Source organism: Scyliorhinus torazame, chromosome 3, assembly GCF_047496885.1.
Source record: "Scyliorhinus torazame isolate Kashiwa2021f chromosome 3, sScyTor2.1, whole genome shotgun sequence".
In the NCBI taxonomy this organism is placed as follows: Eukaryota; Metazoa; Chordata; class Chondrichthyes; order Carcharhiniformes; family Scyliorhinidae; genus Scyliorhinus; species Scyliorhinus torazame.
The window spans coordinates 137233005-137250507 of NC_092709.1; the positions used below are offsets into that span (position 1 = coordinate 137233005).

General features: G+C 42.5%; 1 protein-coding gene across 1 annotated transcript in view; it reads right to left on the bottom strand.

Annotated features, from left to right (window-relative positions):
* The window catches only part of wdfy3 (WD repeat and FYVE domain containing 3), a 586950-nt gene that overhangs the window by 37456 nt on the left and 531991 nt on the right, over window positions 1-17503 (bottom strand). The window contains 8 exon segments of the mRNA XM_072496251.1: window positions 2700-2854; window positions 3774-3921; window positions 7096-7308; window positions 8058-8149; window positions 14837-14990; window positions 15133-15239; window positions 15550-15667; window positions 17033-17152. Coding sequence (XP_072352352.1) covers window positions 2700-2854; window positions 3774-3921; window positions 7096-7308; window positions 8058-8149; window positions 14837-14990; window positions 15133-15239; window positions 15550-15667; window positions 17033-17152 — 1107 coding nt within the window.

Consider the following 17503-nt stretch of genomic DNA (forward strand, 5'->3'; position numbering starts at 1 on the left):
CATGGACCCATAACAATACTTAGGAGAAAATATATTAATACGTGCTTTTTCAGAGTGGAGATTCTCACTCATGGACCCATAACAATACTTTGGAGAGAAGATTTTAAAACGTGCTTTTTCAGATTGGAATTTGGAAACTCTCACGTGACAATCATCTGGGGAGATTCTGAGGAAAAATTCACAGACACTAACTTGCGTTCAGAGTGGAGTGTGTATTTGACCACAGCCAATCTGTGTGCTTAAAGGGGCTGTGTGTTAATGAGACCATTGTATCTTAAAATTTACTTTGTAATCTGTATTAACCTTAAAATCGGTGTATTATTGTTAAACTAAGGGAGGGGGTGGAGAAAGGGTGTATTGTACTACAATGCACATTTTGCATGTTTAATACATGCTTTTTTCTTGTTGTTAAAACTAATTAGCAGTCCTGTGACTCTGTTCCTCCACATTTTATTAAAAAAAAGTTATGATCTTTTGAGCTAGGGTTCCATTCTGGAATATTTCCGGCTAGTTATATCAACTAGCAGCACGGTAGCCTTGTGGATAGCACAATTGCTTCACAGCTCCAGGGTCCCAGGTTCGATTCCAGCTTGGGTCACTGTCTGTGCGGAGTCTGCACATCCTCCCCGTGTGTGCGTGGGTTTCCTCCGGGTGCTCCGGTTTCCCCCCACAGTCCAAAGATGTGCAGGTTAGGTGGATTGGCCATGATAAATTGCCCTTAGTGTCCAAAATTGCCCTTAGTGTTGGGTGGGGTTACTGGGTTATGGGAATGGGGTGGCAGTGTTGACCTTGGGTAGGGTGCTCTTTCCAAGAGCCGGTGCAGACTCGATGGGCCGAATGGCCTCCTTCTGCACTGTAAATTCTATGATAATCTATGAAACTCGGATTGTAACAATAGGCGGAGGAAGGTGTGACATGTGGAATACCTCAAAGACTGTTCTGGTGGATGAAGGCTGTAGCAGATCATAATTTCTAGTCGTCTTGGTTTCCTTGCCATTGGATCAAGGTTTCATTCTGTCCAGACACGCGTGGTAGTTGATGTGCAACAGTTTCTCCATTCTAAAAGGTGTCACGGACAAGCATCTTTCTTTTCGAGACTAGCTCTCAAGCTCTTCGGCAACCAGCAAATGGCAACAGGAGCCGGGCTGTGTTGTCTGGAAACCTCTGGCCATGATCTAGCATGGAGGGTAAAAGATAGAGACTGCAAAGCCAGAATTGGAAGGATCTCCAATCTCTGGAATGGAACAATTGGCAGGGACGAGTTGGAAGGTGATGAAAGCCACAACACAAATGAAGACCTACAAAGCCTCAGGAGGTGATGGAATCCCTGAAATCTTTTAAGCATGGTGGCGAGGAACTAACATTACAGTGCCATGCCATTATCCTATACATCTGGAGTGAAGAGGAAGTCATGAAAGATCTTAAGAACTCCATGATTGTGACAAATCTTCAAGAAAGGGGACAAATCCAACTGTGGAAATTGCAGAGCCACCTCTCGCATCCTTTCAATGAATGATCATTACAAGAACTACTCAAATCTATTTATTGCACTTGCTGAAGAGCTATTCCCCGAATGTCAACGTGGGCTTAGGCCATCAAGAGACTTGTCGTACATGATTTTTACTTGGCAACTGCAAGTAAAATGTCACAAACATCAATCTGTCTACACAGTGCTCTTTGACTTGTCAGAGCCTTCGACTCTAATTCATGAGACATTCTGCAACTTTCTACTGTTGTACAGACGTCCTCCAAAATTCATACCATCCTTTGCCTGCTTCACGATAATATGCAAGCGATAATCCTTAATACAGATCCAGTGGCATGGTAGTACAGTGGCTAGCACTGTTGCTTCACAGCGCCAGGAACCCGGGTTCAATTCCCTGCTTGGGTGACTGTCTGTGTGGAGTCAGCATGTTCTTCCTGTGTCTGCATGGGTGCCTTCCGGGTGCTCTGGTTTCCTCCCACATTCCAAATAAGTGTAGGTTAGATGGGGCTCTGGGGGTGGGGGGTTAGGGTGGTGTATCAGAGGGTCGGTGCAGATTTGATGGGCCGAATGGCCTCCTGCACTGCAGCAATTCTAATTCGCTTCAGGAAACTCACGTCATCCAAGATCCAAAGAGTTTGAACTTTGGGGCTGCAATCATTATCTTGGATAGCAGTTGAATTTTCTGTTAAGTCATTGGTAGCACAGTGGTTAGCACTGTTACTTCACAGCGCCAAGGACATGGGGTTTGATTCCCGGCTTGGGTCACTGTCTGTACGGAGTCTGCACGTTCCCCCAGTGTCTGCGTGGGTTTCCTCCGGGTGCTCCTGTTTCTTCCTCCAAGTCCCAAAAGGCACATTTGTTAGGTGAATTGGACATTCTGACTTCCCCCACTGTGTACCCAACAGGCACCGGAGTGTGGCGAATAGGGGATTTTTGCAGTAACTTGATTGCAGTGTTAATGTAAGCCTACTTGTGACACTAATAAAGATTATTATTTGTGGCATGATCACAACTGTTTATTTTCTGTAGATTTCAAAATACAGAAATATGCATCAAAGAAATTGGGAATCTTTAAAGAACTCAGATTGAAAAGACAACAGGTCCATAACATTTGGAAAAGAATAATCCATTTCACAAAGGATTTGTCCAACACAATTATTTTTTCCATATCCTGGCGAATAATGCTGCGTTTAATAAAATCCTGGTTACATACCTTATCGGATTCGTAATTTGCAACTCTGCAACTGAGATCCGCATATCCCCATGCAAATGTTTTGTTCCAACTGGGAGGAATCATCACTTTGTTTTGCTCTACTCCTAGAACACCTTTATCTGTGAAAATGATCTGTCCCACTGGTTCCTTCAGCTCTGTGGAAAATAATGTTTATTAGGAGAGAGTTTATTTTAAGCTTGTCAGCATAATGTATTACTGCTTGGCATTACAGACATGGAGAAAGATCTGGGACTTATAGGGTTAACAAGGGACTGAGAACAGTACCATCCACATAGTGAAGTAAGGCGGCACATGACCTAGAGTAAGGCCAGTCTAGAGATGGGTAGCAACATGTAAGGACCCAGTATGAGGTCCTCTCCATACCGTTACCCTCCATTGTAAATATGTTCATAGTTCCATAATGTCAATAAAGACTTCTTTGTAACTTCAAAAGACTGCTTCATATGTCCAAGCAGAACACATCATGAGTAGTGACAACAGAACAGCACGGTAGCATTGTGGATAGCACAATTGCTTCACAGCTCCAGGGTCCCAGGTTCGATTCCGGCTTGGGTCACTGTCTGTGCGGAGTCTGCACATCCTCCCCGTGTGTGCGTGGGTTTCCTCCGGGTGTTCCGGTTTCCTCCCACAGTCCAAAGATGTGCGGATTAGGTGGATTGGCCATGATAAATTGCCCTTAGTGTCCAAAATTGCCCTTAGTGTTGGGTGGGGTTACTGGGTTATGGGGATAGGATGGAGGGGTTGACCTTGGGTAGGGTGCTCTTTCCAAGAGCCGGTGCAGACTCCATGGGCCGAATGGCCTCCTTCTGCACTGTAAATTCTATGAAAACTCTATGAGATCAGTACTGATGCCATTGGGCTCAGGCATTTAAAAATAAATTGGAAATTTTGCAAAGGAAAATGCTGGACGACAGCTCATCAGTGATCATATCTAAAATACAATTAGAGTCTCTTTCAACAGAAATACACAACTAGCTATAATAAAAACAGAAAATGCTGGATAAACGCAACACTACTAGCTACTCTTAACAGACAATTTCTAGCAGCTGTCACCTTTAACAGGTGTCAAAGATGGCCTGAGATTATCCAAATGATGAAAGAAGATCTTGTCAGTGGCACAGCTCAGAGAAGTTGGTACACCAGAAGATTCTCCATTGTTCCGGCTACGGGTTCGTTTTGGTGGATGAGGCTTTTTAAATAGCTGTAAGAAATGATCAGAAATGTATTTAAATACAAAAAAAATACATTTTATTTAATCAATGCAATGTTCTATGCCTTTTTTGCATCTCTTGCTGCGGATTATTTTGGGGCTCAAATATTTAGAAGACTCTCAGGGGTGATTCCCAATTTCCAGAATTTGAGAATGTACATGCTGGTCAAAATCCAGGAAAGCTTTTGGTAATGTGCCCACGATAACTGAACAGGAAACCCCTTCTATTAATTATTTTTAAATACTAGAATTTACCGCTCTTCAAAAGCAGGCAAGCATATCATATTTTTTATTTACCATTTGTTACGGACGCCTAGTCAGCTCTCAACAATGGCCAAGATACTTAACCAGACGCCTAACGCTTTTAAGTTTTAATCTGGTGCAGAAAAATCGATTTGTTCCAGGTATGATAACATAAGAAATAGGCGATGATTGTTTTATAAACACATTTTATTAAAACAAAAGAAAACAACATTTCAACTTTTACTTCAATTATAACACTAACAGATTTCATGCAGTTTCTTAACTGTAACATATTAGTTTGCATTAAACTATATATCCAATAAACATACAGCTCTCATTCCATTTACATAGAGAGGCAAAGATAATGCTTGTATTTATGAAGCAATTCTCTGCTGCAAGTCAAGTTCCTTTAGAACTCTTTTCGAAAGTCTGTAATCTGGAGCAGCTTCCTTCAAGACCTCTCTGGGTGACCTCCACAGCCTTATCCTTGTAACTGTTCAAAACAGCATTTCCTGTCTCTCTCAGCTCTGTCCAGCACCTCAGACAAAGATTATCCCCAGAGATGGTCAGACTTGAATCTATTCCCGTTATCTTGGATGATTGCCTACTCCCGTTTATACACAAGAACAGAGTTATGCCATTTATATGCAACTAATCTTCCATCGACGGACATATAAGTCATCAGATTCTGTTGTGGGCTGATGGCTGGTCAAACAATATTGTCCTGAATGACAATGGATCGTGAGTGGATCATCCTGGCTGATTGCATCCTGTGTATTCCCACTAATGAGGATAACTCTGAATGGGACAAGGTAACTCAGGCTGCGGGTATTTCCCTCTAACTCTGCTGCTAGCGGTCCTTTTAATCTCTAAATTGCCTGCTACGTCCTGGACACCATTTCTGGACCCTATATCTCCCTATCATGATACTTTATTAAAATCCCAACTAGTAAATAAATTAACTCAATTTAAATTAGAAAATATGCTGGGAGGAAAATCAAACAAAAGAGCGAGAATCGTAAAGCAAAACCATTTCTCTATACGTAGATAATATATGCCTAGTTTTTTTCTTTCTTGTAACTTCTTTCTGACAAGGGCAACTTGCAAGTCTATGACAATTTCAATTAGTTTGGTTATCTTTCTTGAGTTTTTAATATTTTTCAATTGGTTACATTGATTAAAAAATAATTGCAGACCGTGTTTGTTCATCATTATTCCATTCTTTCCTTCAGTTCTAAAGATGAGAAGCACTTGGAAAATTTGCAAGGTCAGTTCAATTATCTAAACTAGCATGTGTATGCAGCTGGTGTTAAACACCTTTAGTGTTATCCCTGGATCTACGAGATCAGCCACTAAGCCAAACAAAAAATAAATGTATGGGTCAAACAATGCTTGGCTGTTGTGGTAGATTTATACTATAACTCCATGGAATGACCACAAATTCCACTGGATCCCAGATTAGTGCCAGTTTCCAACTTTGTTTGGAGATCCTGCCAAGGGCCAAGACTACCTTCAATGAAAGCCTCATGCTTTTGACTTCAAAGGGATTCAGCATAGGTTTGGAGATTGTGAGGTAATGTACACTGGCCTCATGTAGAGTTCCAGTCCAGTGAATGCCAATGAAAAAGATGTTATTTAAAAAAACTAACATTTGTAGCTGGTCTTGCTGTAAATGTAACGTAAATGAACTAAAGTAACAATGTTACATTTATTTGGTGCCTTCAACATAAATAAATATACCAAACACTTCAAAGAAGCAAAATCAGACAAACATTGACACCAGCCATGGAAGGCGTTATTAGGAGAGGTGAATTAAAGCTACATTAAAGACATAGGATGGCAGGGATTCCCTTCTCGCCACCCAAAAAGTTGGTGGTCAATGCATTGCCACCAATACTGGCTGCCTGCAGATATTTAGAAGCGTTGCATGGTTGGAGGCGGGACCTCTGCCCCAGTCGTTAGAAAATCCCCCCCCTCCCTCAAAGCCGCCAGTCTTGCCAGACTGCAAGCAGTCCCGGTCTAGGTCCTGGGGGCGTCAGGGAAGGAAAGGGAGGCGACGCCTGGGGAGAGTTAGTGAAAAGACTGTTGTGAGAAGTGTCATGATATGCAGATAATGATATACAGACAGGCAGCTAATGAGCACAGAGAACAGGACATGACCAATGAGCAGGCAGGACACTCAGGGATGGTATCTCACGAGAAAAGGAACGAGGCACTCACACTCCGCCTCTTTCCACTGATGAACATCTACAGAGTAAGTCAGGGTGTATGTACAGTATCACATCTCCAGCATGTGGCTCAGAGCTCGTCTGGTTCAGTCAGACAGAGCAACCACACTTAGGTTAGCAGAGAGTCGAACTCATAGAGAACTGTGCTGCTGGTTCAATAAATCAGATTGAACTAACTTCAAGGTCTGGAGTATCTTTTGTTTAAAGCTGCATCCAGTTGCAGCCTGTGTTCTCCCAGAGTACATAACACATCAAGAAGGGAGTACCTACCCACAGGGGCCAGACCTTGTGAGTGAGACACCAATGTCGAAAGGGGGGTCAATTATGGAGGTGTCTCCTCTCCCCTTTCCTGCCCAGGGCCTGAGCAGGGTCACTTTTTGGGCTTCCCCTCATCTACGACCTCCTCCCACCAACCTGAAAATTGAAGCTGAGTGAGAAATGGCCCTAAAATGTCAGATTAAGTGGCAACGTAATGGCCTCAACTGGGGCAAAGGCCAGCAGCACGGTTCAATTCCCGTACCAGCCTCCCCGAACAGGCGCCGGAATGTGGCGACTAGGGGCTTTTCATAGTAACTTCATTGAAGCCTACTTGTGACAATAAGCAATTTTCTTTCTTTCTTTATCTGCAATGCAAAAAGCAATGTAATGTATAAACAGAATGCATGTACTGTGCAGAATGCAGGAAATCTCTTACCTGTTTTGGAATTTGTCCAAAATTGTTGATGAAGCCAATAGTTGCAGTTTCCTTGAGTGGATCATTGATATTATAAATGTCCACCTGCCCTTCGTAAAAGAGATGATGGAAGACATTGACTGAGTCTATCGCAGGTCCACCTTGCTGTTTGTAACCAAAGATCAAGTCGATCCATTCATGTAAGTGAGAACTGACATAGTCACATTCCAGTGCCTGAAATAGAGACATAAATTAAAATAACAGCAAAAATATAACTGGTCAAATAAGGCGATATAAAATCAACATTTATTCAAAATATTAACATCTGTCTTTGTTTATATTTAGGAACTGAAAACTTTTAGTTAACACTAAAGGTAACGAGTGTATTCAAAGCACAAGAAATGACTTTGTTTTGTACATTTGTTCAAAATGTTTATTCTTTGAATTAGGAAACTACCCAAAATACCACCAACCTATACAATCCTGCATGCCAATACTGCTGATGCCAAGAGGAATATTAAATGCAAGGTGAGTCAGCTTTCTATTAGATGAGAAGTAACATTTAGTGGCCTCGCTAAAACACTACAATGGAGCTGTCAGACTACTGTACTGGAATTAGAAACAGAATACCAGATTCCCGCAATCTACCATTGTAAGGGATTTTATCTAACATTCCAAGGAACAGGTGCAGCCTCCAGATCTAAAAGGCATCTTGGTAATTCAGCGTCATGTGAGTGGAAAGCCAGTGCTCCAATAAATTTGGCAACCGCACTACTTGTATATTCTACTTACTGTAATAGCATCTTTACTAAATATACAAATTTGATCATTGTTGTTTAAAATTGAGTATTGAACACTATTCTGAAGCTCAAACCTTTTAAATTAATTTAAGATAAATGCATAAAAATATTTTGACCCAAGAATCTCTCTGCTAAGTAATACACAACATAGTCAAAGAAAGATTACTGCCACTAATATATTACCTTACGATGAACTCTGATGAATTCTCTTGGGTCCCCTTTAGCCCATGGTGGTAACAATACATCACCCAATTTTGTACCATTTTGCTTATTACCTAGGGATAGAAATTATTGAATTTGTAAAACACAATTAAAAACATATCCAATTTTACATCCAGTGTTTGTTCATCCAGACAGAGAACCACCTGCCATGATCAAAGGCTCCAGTAGGGAGTTGGTCTGTGTGCACATGTGAAATCCTGGGCACATGGCTAAACATTTCATGTAAAATAAAACTGGAAATTTATAGGTTGCGCACCTTCAATTATCTGACATGATCCTTGCACGCACAGCTCCTTACTGGGAGCAATGGTATTTTGGAATCAACTCTGAAAGACTGTTCTGGCAGAGGTGAAATGCAAATAATGCTGGCACTCAACATTATCATCACCAATATGCCCGAGAATTTTACTCTAGCACACCAACTTCAATATTGTGCAAAATCCCTTTCATGAGAAATCTAAACGTATTTTAAAATTCTCCCATCACAATCAACAGCTCCTCCATGAGGGTTACGAGGTTAACAATTCGGTGAAAACTGATGTGGTTCCATGATCCTTATTATGCTGTACAACTGTATAGAAATTTGTATCTTGTCCTGCATATTCCTCACATGATCCATTTAAAAAAAAAAAAATTTAGAATACCCAATTAATTTTTTTCAATTAAGGGGCAATTTAGTGTGGCCAATTCACCTACCCTGCACATCTTTGGGTTGTGGGGGCGAAACCCACGCAAACACGGGGAGAATGTGCAAACTCCACACGGACAGTGACCCAGAGCCGGGATCGAACCTGGGACCTCTGCGCCGTGAGGCAGCAGGGCCAACCCACTGCGCCACCGTGCTGCACACATGATCCATTTTTTGCTGTCTAGTTATTCTTCATGCTTCCAAAGCATTAGGTATGCATGTGACAAAGTTCAAAGAGACACTTAATATCACCAATAACAGTTAGATGCCTTGCTAGTTTCCATTCTTTCATTTTTTTTGGAAGGGGCAATTTTAGTGTGGCCAATCCACCTACTCTGCACACATCTTTGGGTTGTGAGGGTGAAACTCACGCAGACACGGGGAGAATGTGCAACCTCCACACAGACAGTGACCGAGGGCCGGGTCTGAACCTGGTCCTCAGTGCTGTGAGGCAGCAGTGTTAACCACTGCACTATCCTTCCATTCCTTTCTTAAAAGGTAAGAACAAACAAAGAACAAAGAACAAAGAAATGTACAGCACAGGAACAGGCCCTTCGGCCCTCCAAGCCCGTGCCGACCATACTGCCCGACTAAACTACAATCTTCTACACTTCCTGGGTCCGTATCCTTCTATTCCCATCCTATTCATATATTTGTCAAGATGCCCCTTAAATGTCCCTATCGTCCCTGCCTCCACTACCTCCTCCGGTAGTGAGTTCCAGGCACCCACTACCCTCTGCGTAAAAAACTTGCCTCGTACATCTACTCTAAACTTTGCCCCTCTCACCTTAAACCTATGCCCCCTAGTAATTGACCCCTCTACCCTGGGGAAAAGCCTCTGACTATCCACTCTGTCTATGCCCCTCATAATTTTGTATACCTCTATCAGGTCGCCCCTCAACCTCCTTCGTTCCAGTGAGAACAAACCGAGTTTATTCAATCGCTCCTCATAGCTTATGCCCTCCATACCAGGCAACATTCTGGTAAATCTCTTCTGCACCCTCTCTAAAGCCTCCACATCCTTCTGGTAGTGTGGCGACCAGAATTGAACACTATACTCCAAGTGTGGCCTAACTAAGGTTCTATACAGCTGCAACATGACTTGCCAATTCTTATACTCAATGCCCCGGCCAATGAAGGCAAGCATGCCGTATGCCTTCTTGACTACCTTCTCCACCTGTGTAGCCCCTTTCAGTGATCTGTGGACCTGTACTCCTAGATCTCTTTGACTTTCAATACTCTTGAGGGTTCTACCATTCACTGTATATTCCCTACCTGCATTAGCCCTTCCAAAATGCATTACCTCACATTTGTCCAGGTTAAACTCCATCTGCCATCTCTCCGCCCAAGTCTCCAGACAATCTAAATCCTGCTGTATCCTCAGACAGTCCTCATCGCTATCCGCAATTCCACCAACCTTTGTGTCGTCTGCAAACTTACTAATCAGACCAGTTACATTTTCCTCCAAATCATTTATATATACTACAAAGAGCAAAGGTCCCAGCACTGATCCCTGTGGAACACCACTGGTCACAGCCCTCCAATTAGAAAAGCATCCCTCCATTGCTACCCTCTGCCTTCTATGGCCTAGCCAGTTCTGTATCCACCTTGCCAGTTCACCCCTGATCCCGTGTGACTTCACCTTTTGTACTAGTCTACCATGAGGGACCTTGTCAAAGGCCTTACTGAAGTCCATATAGACAACATCTACTGCCCTACCTGCATCAATCATCTTAGTGACCTCCTCGAAAAACTCTATCAAGTTAGTGAGACACGACCTCCCCTTCACAAAACCGTGCTGCCTCTCACTAATACGTCCATTTGCTTCCAAATGGGAGTAGATCCTGTCTCGAAGAATTCTCTCCAGTAATTTCCCTACCACTGAAGTAAGGCTCACCGGCCTGTAGTTCCCGGGATTATCCCTGCCACCCTTCTTAAACAGAGGAACAACATTGGCTATTCTCCAGTCCTCCGGGACATCCCCTGAAGACAGCGAGGATCCAAAGATTTCTGTCAAGGCCTCAGCAATTTCCTCTCCAGCCTCCTTCAGTATTCTGGGGTAGATCCCATCCGGCCCTGGGGACTTATCTACCTTAATATTTTTTAAGACACCCAACACCTCGTCTTTTTGGATCACAATGTGACCCAGGCTATCTACACCCCCTTCTCCAGACTCAACATCTACCAATTCCTTCTCTTTGGTGAATACTGATGCAAAGTATTCATTTAGTACCTCGCCCATTTCCTCTGGCTCCACACATAGATTCCCTTGCCTATCCTTCAGTGGGCCAACCCTTTCCCTGGCTACCCTCTTGCTTTTTATGTAAGTGTAAAAAGCCTTGGGATTTTCCTTAACCCTATTTGCCAATGACTTTTCATGACCCCTTCTAGCCCTCCTGACTCCCTGCTTAAGTTCCTTCCTACTTTCCTTATATGCCACACAGGCTTCGTCTGTTCCCAGCCTTTTAGCCCTGACAAATGCCTCCTTTTTCTTTTTGACGAGGCCTACAATATCATTCGTCATCCAAGGTTCCCGAAAATTGCCGTATTTGTCTTTCTTCCTCACAGGAACATGCCTGTCCTGTATTCCTATCAACTGACACTTGAAAGCCTCCCACATGTCAGATGTTGATTTGCCCTCAAACATCCGCCCCCAATCTATGCTCTTCAGTTCCCGCCTAATATTGTTATAATTAGCCTTCCCCCAATTTAGCACATTCATCCTCGGACCACTCTTATCCTTGTCCACCAGTACTTTAAAACTTACTGAATTGTGGTCACTGTTACCGAAATGCTCCCCTACTGAAACATCTACCACCTGGCCGGGCTCATTCCCCAATACCAGGTCCAGTACCGCCCTTTCCCTAGTTGGACTGTTTACATATTGTTTTAAGAAGCCCTCCTGGATGCTCCTTACAAACTCTGCCCCGTCTAAGCCTCTGGCACTAAGTGAGTCCCAGTCAATATTGGGGAAGTTGAAGTCTCCCATCACCACAACCCTGTTGTTTTTACTCTTTTCCAAAATCTGTCTACCTATCTGCTCCTCTATCTCCCGCTGGCTGTTGGGAGGCCTGTAGTATACCCCCAACATTGTGACTGCACCCTTCTTATTCCTGATCTCTACCCATATAGCCTCACTGCCCTCTGAGGTGTCCTCTCGCTGTATAGCTGTGATACTCTCCTGAACAAGTAGCGCAACTCCGCCTCCCCTTTTACATCCCCCTCTATCCCGCCTGAAACATCTAAATCCTGGAACGTTTAGCTGCCAATCCTGCCCTTCCCTCAACCAGGTCTCTGTAATGGCAACAACATCATAGTTTCAAGTAGTAATCCAAGCTCTAAGTTCATCTGCCTTACCCGTAATGCTCCTTGCATTAAAACATATGCACTTCAGGCCACCAGACCCGCTGTGTTCAGCAACTTCTCCCCGTCTGCTCTGCCTCAGAGCCACACTGTCCATATTCCCTAGTTCTCCCTCAACGCTCTCACCTTCTGACCTATTGCTCCCGTGCCCACCCCCCTGCCATACTAGTTTAAACCCTCCCGTGTGACACTAGCAAATCTCGCGGCCAGGATATTTATGCCTCTCCGGTTTAGATGCAACCCGTCCATCTTATACAGGTCACACCTGCCCCGGAAGAGCTCCCAGTGGTCCAGATAACCGAAACCCTCCCTCCTACACCAGCTGTTTAGCCACGTGTTTGTCTGCTCTATCTTCCTATTTCTAGCCTCACTGGCACGTGGCACAGGGAGTAATCCCGAGATTACAACCCTCGAGGTCCTGTCTTTTAACTTTCTGCCTAGCTCCCTGAACTCCTGCTGCAGGACCTCATGCCTCTTCCTGCCTATGTCGTTAGTACCAATATGTACAACGACCTCTACCTGTTTGCCCTCCCCCTTCAGGATTCCCTCTACCCGTTCGGAGACATCCTGGACCCTGGCACCAGGGAGGCAACATACCATCCTGGAGTCTCTTTCACGTCCACAGAAGCGCCTATCTGTTCCCCTGACTATAGAGTCCCCTATAACTATTACTCTTCTGCGCTTTGACCCTCCCTTCTGAACATCAGAGCCAGCCGTGGTGCCACTGCTCTGGCTGCTGCTGTTTTCCCCTGATAGGCTATCCCCCCCGACAGTATCCAAAGGGGTATATCTGTTCGAGAGGGGGACAACCACAGGGGATTCCTGCACTGACTGCCTGCCCTTTCTGGTGGTCACCCATTTCTCTGCCTGCACCTTGGGTGTGACCACACTTACATAACTGCGATCTATGACGCTTTCCGCCACCTGCATGCTCCTAAGTGCATCCAATTGCTGCTCCAACCGAACCATGCGGTCTGTGAGGAGCTGCAGTTGGGTGCACTTTCTGCAGATGAACTACAACTGCACTGTGCATTGGATAACTAAGGGCAGTGGTGGGGGTTGGGTATTGGTGGCAGTTGGGTATTGGTGGCAGTTGAGGTGCTGTGTTGCCTGTACTTTGGACAGATGCTCTTTTGCCAGCTTCAAAAAAGTAGCTTCGACATAGGTTGTTGATTTGTGTTGAATCTGCTCCCACTCTCATATAAATTCAGCTAAATATTTACATGGCTGTTGTTTTATAATCAGCTAGGTGCCAAGATATGGCATTAATTTCCAACAAATTGGATAATTTAAGGCCTTATATCAGTGTTGGCCTGCTGTTTCTTTCCCCCACCTCAATGCAAATAGATCGTTACCACACAAGATATGGCCGAACCACAAAGTGCTATTGGGCCCTGTTCTCACCTGAAAAAACTGCTCACTATTCTAGGATCACCCAAGAATGCAACGGTAAATCCTGGCTTCTTTTCTCTACAAACTCCCATCTTAAATTCCTCTTTTCCTTGTCTCCTCCAACAAAAGTGAGCAGCTCATTTATTGCTTTGTCACCAAGATTGAAATCATCCAATCAGCTTTTATGCCATTGCCCTCCCTTCTCCTAGCACAACAGGCCAAACTTCCTCCCATCTCCCCTCTGCACTAGTCCTGAACTTATATCTTTCTCTTGTTTCTCTTCCATTGCCTCTTGTTTCCTCTGAGTTAATCTTGCCCATGAGATTCACCCCCTGCTTTTGACTCCACTTGATCATCCAACATCCCCTCCTGGCTAATTGTTGACATGTTAGTTGATATTGTTAACCATTCTTTATCCTCGGGTACTGTTCCCCATCTCTTTCAAATCTGCCATCATCACACATCTACTAAAATACCAACCAGTTTACTCCATTTTGTAAACAGTCATCTAAACGCCAACTTCCTTTCCTGTCCGAAGACCTTGAGCAACTGGTAACCTCCAAAACTTGAGCCCTGCTTTCTCAGAATTATATGTTTCAAACCATCCAATCACAATTAAGAGAAATGTACTCCCTAGAGGAATTTGCCATACCTCAAAAGGTACACGTACTCCACTTTGGGAATCACTGAATTAGATTATTTTTAACTTAATTGAGTGCCCCTGTGGATGAACGCAACCTACATTGATACACCAAGGTGACTTCCCAATTCAGAAAAGTTTTCCACTATCAGAGACGTTGAAGCATTTCAGGTTAGACATTAAACAGTGACCCCAACTGTCCACCCAGATGGATGTAAATATTTGATATCAATATTCCATAAAGGGTCCTGGTGTCCTTTTCAATATTTATTTCTCAACCAACAGCGTTAAAACAAATTATATGGACAGTACTTCTTGCCGAGTACAAACTAATTGCCACATAGACCTATAAAGCAACAATGACAATTTCAAAAACACTTAAATGGCTGTCGAGCTCTCTGCGCTCGGAAGGGCTTTATATAAATGCAAGTTTTTTTCTTTTATTATGTGATAAAAATCAAAATTTATAAATGGGAAAGTCTTAATCCTACATTTCTTGTGAGGAATGTTGCTCAAATAGACGAGAAGCTAGAAGGTTAGATGTAGTATATAGCAGCACTATTTCCGACCCAAGGCCCCTTCAAGTACAGCTTACTTTTGATGGTGTGGGTCAGTGAATCTCCTCTATAATCGCTATGCTCACATGCACAATCATACCTAGATCAAAGTTGTTGGAGTTTAGGAGAAACTCTGGAAGATAAAATAATTCTGGGATGAGTTCTTTTACGTCAGCCATGTTGTGTTTGGATGCCGAGTACCAGGCTTCTCGTACACTGTGAAACATACGATCAGCTAGATCAAAGTGACCACCCTGAGAAAGGAGAATGATACCAGTAAATTACATGATGAAAAGTTCAGCAATGAAAAAATGGTCTTCCCAAGAATTTAAAACGAGATGCGTTGCTTGAAGTTGGTGCTAAAATAATTTATACATTGAATTGCACATTAGTTACCTGGAGTCGGAGAAATATTTGAGTGAATGGCTCCATTCTTACTAAGTATGAGGCGACAATCATGGCAGAAGAATAATGTGTACCATAATGATATGCCGGTGTTTCACCTAGAAATCAAAACCAGGACACAAATTACCCACAATCAAATTACACTGTTTACCAAATAAATAGTTTATTCCAAATTTTAACAAAAAAGCACGCAGCGCTATTTAAAAAAATTATACAATTTAAAGAATTATTTAATCCAGTTTGGTATTTCTTTTCCAATATCAAAATTTGCAACAGAAGTGTTCAAGAAAATTTGAGAGACAGGAATCAGAAAAACTGCAAGCATACACAAACAGTTCTGCAAATAGAAAACACCATCTATATAGCATGCAAGTAGGATTATACTTTCATCTCTGTAAATGTCTTTACCATTTGGATCTTCCCAGTCCTTGTAACGTTTCTTATATTGAGCTAATCTCTCATCAGTTTGAGCCCCCATTGGTTTAGCCAGGTTCCTGAATGTTTTGGGATTTGTCAGATCAAGTTCCTATAAAAAGAAAAGTAATTACTCACAAACATTGCTTTTGGATTTTTTAGCAAATAAAGCAGAAGTAAAACGATTGTTTTGGTGGGTAAAATGTAAAAGGAATTAATGAAGTTTTAAAATATGGCAATATTTGGCAGTTTACTCTTCTTCTTCAATCTCACATACACGTTGCTCGTGAAGTCTGGATCTGACTAACTTTTAACTAAAATACGAGTGCTGCTCGCTAAGGGCTGCATTTAAATTATATCCCTAAATGGACATGAAATGATCAGATTCAGGGAAGTTAGAAAATATTTCTAAATATTCCGAATATTCTCAGGGCTCGGTAATGATTACACTGAACTATTAAGCTAGAGAACCTGAGTTCAAGCCATCATGGCAGTTTGAGAATAAGAATCAATTTTAAAAAGGAAATAAAAAAAGCGGTATCAAACAAAGGTCGGCTGTAAAAAGCTGGTCCATTACAACAATAGTTTAGGGCAGCACGGTGGCACAGTGGTTAGCACTATGGCTTCACAGCGCCAGGATTCCAGGTTCGATTCCCAACTTGGGTCAGTCTGTGCGGAGTCTACATGTTCTCCACGTGTTTGTGTGGCTTTCCACTGGGTGCTCCGGTTTCCTCTCACAAGTCCCGAAATACGTGCTGTAAGGTAATTTGGACATTCTGAATTCTCTGTGTGCCCGAAGAGGCGCTGGAATTTGGCGACTAGGGGCTCTTCACAGTAACTTCATTGCAGTGTTAATGTAAGCCTGCTTGTGACAATAAAGATTATTAATTATTATTATTACATTTATATAGTGCCTGTAACATAGTTTGACGTTTCAAGGCATTTCAAACAACATTTGTCTCAGAGGCAGGTAGACATTAAGGCAGATGGCAAAATCCAAGTTAAAGAAGTAGGTTTTTAAAAATATCTTAAAGGAGGTAAAGTTGAAGAGTTTGAGGGAGGGAATTTCAGAGCTTAGGACCTTAGCTGATGAAGCCAATGCTGACAATGGCAGAGGTTAAAATCAAGGATGCACATGAGGCCATAATTAGAGAAATGCAGCTATCTCGGAGGATTCTAGGATATTATAGATATAGGGATGGACAGGGCTATGGAGGAGGATTTGAAATCATTAACGAATTAAACCTGCCTTCCAATGAGATTAACACTTAACTATCTTTGATGTGGTTTCAAAAGCAACTCAGCTGTATCAAAAATGCTGAGCAACTAGGGATGGATCTCGTCAGAGAGGCCCACATCTTCAAACTGAAACTAAATTACAATGTAGCTGCAAATGTTTTTAGTAAAACTCAATAAGGTACAAATCAATTTTTCTTCTTAGATACTTTTACAATATTGATTTCAAAAGCTTTCATACCTCAGAATCATAGTCTGCAAGGATCCATGGGAATACTGGATACTGCATCAAGTCATTATAAGATCTGCCTGCTAACGTGTTTAGATGCATGAGATATTGGAAATTACTGATCTCTCCTCTCTAAAGGAAAGACAATAAAGAATGCAATGATTTTGTTTCTTTTATTACAAATACAAAACGGCAAACTTAAAATAATTGTATTCATATGCATTAGATAGATCAAGGATGCCTAACTTATTGGGATCATATATTCTGCACGTCAAAACTAGTCAGCATATTAAATACAAGACCTCCATACACAAAAAATGTGAGGCTCACCTCATCTCAAAATGTGACTTTTAACTTTCCACACAGAAAAACATGGTGTCCCTTTCCACTGTCTTGTACTAAAGTGAAAGGGGTCTTGATTTAATTAAAGTATAACCAGGGGTTTAATCATTTGTACAAAGAAGCCTTGTAGGATAAATGGTA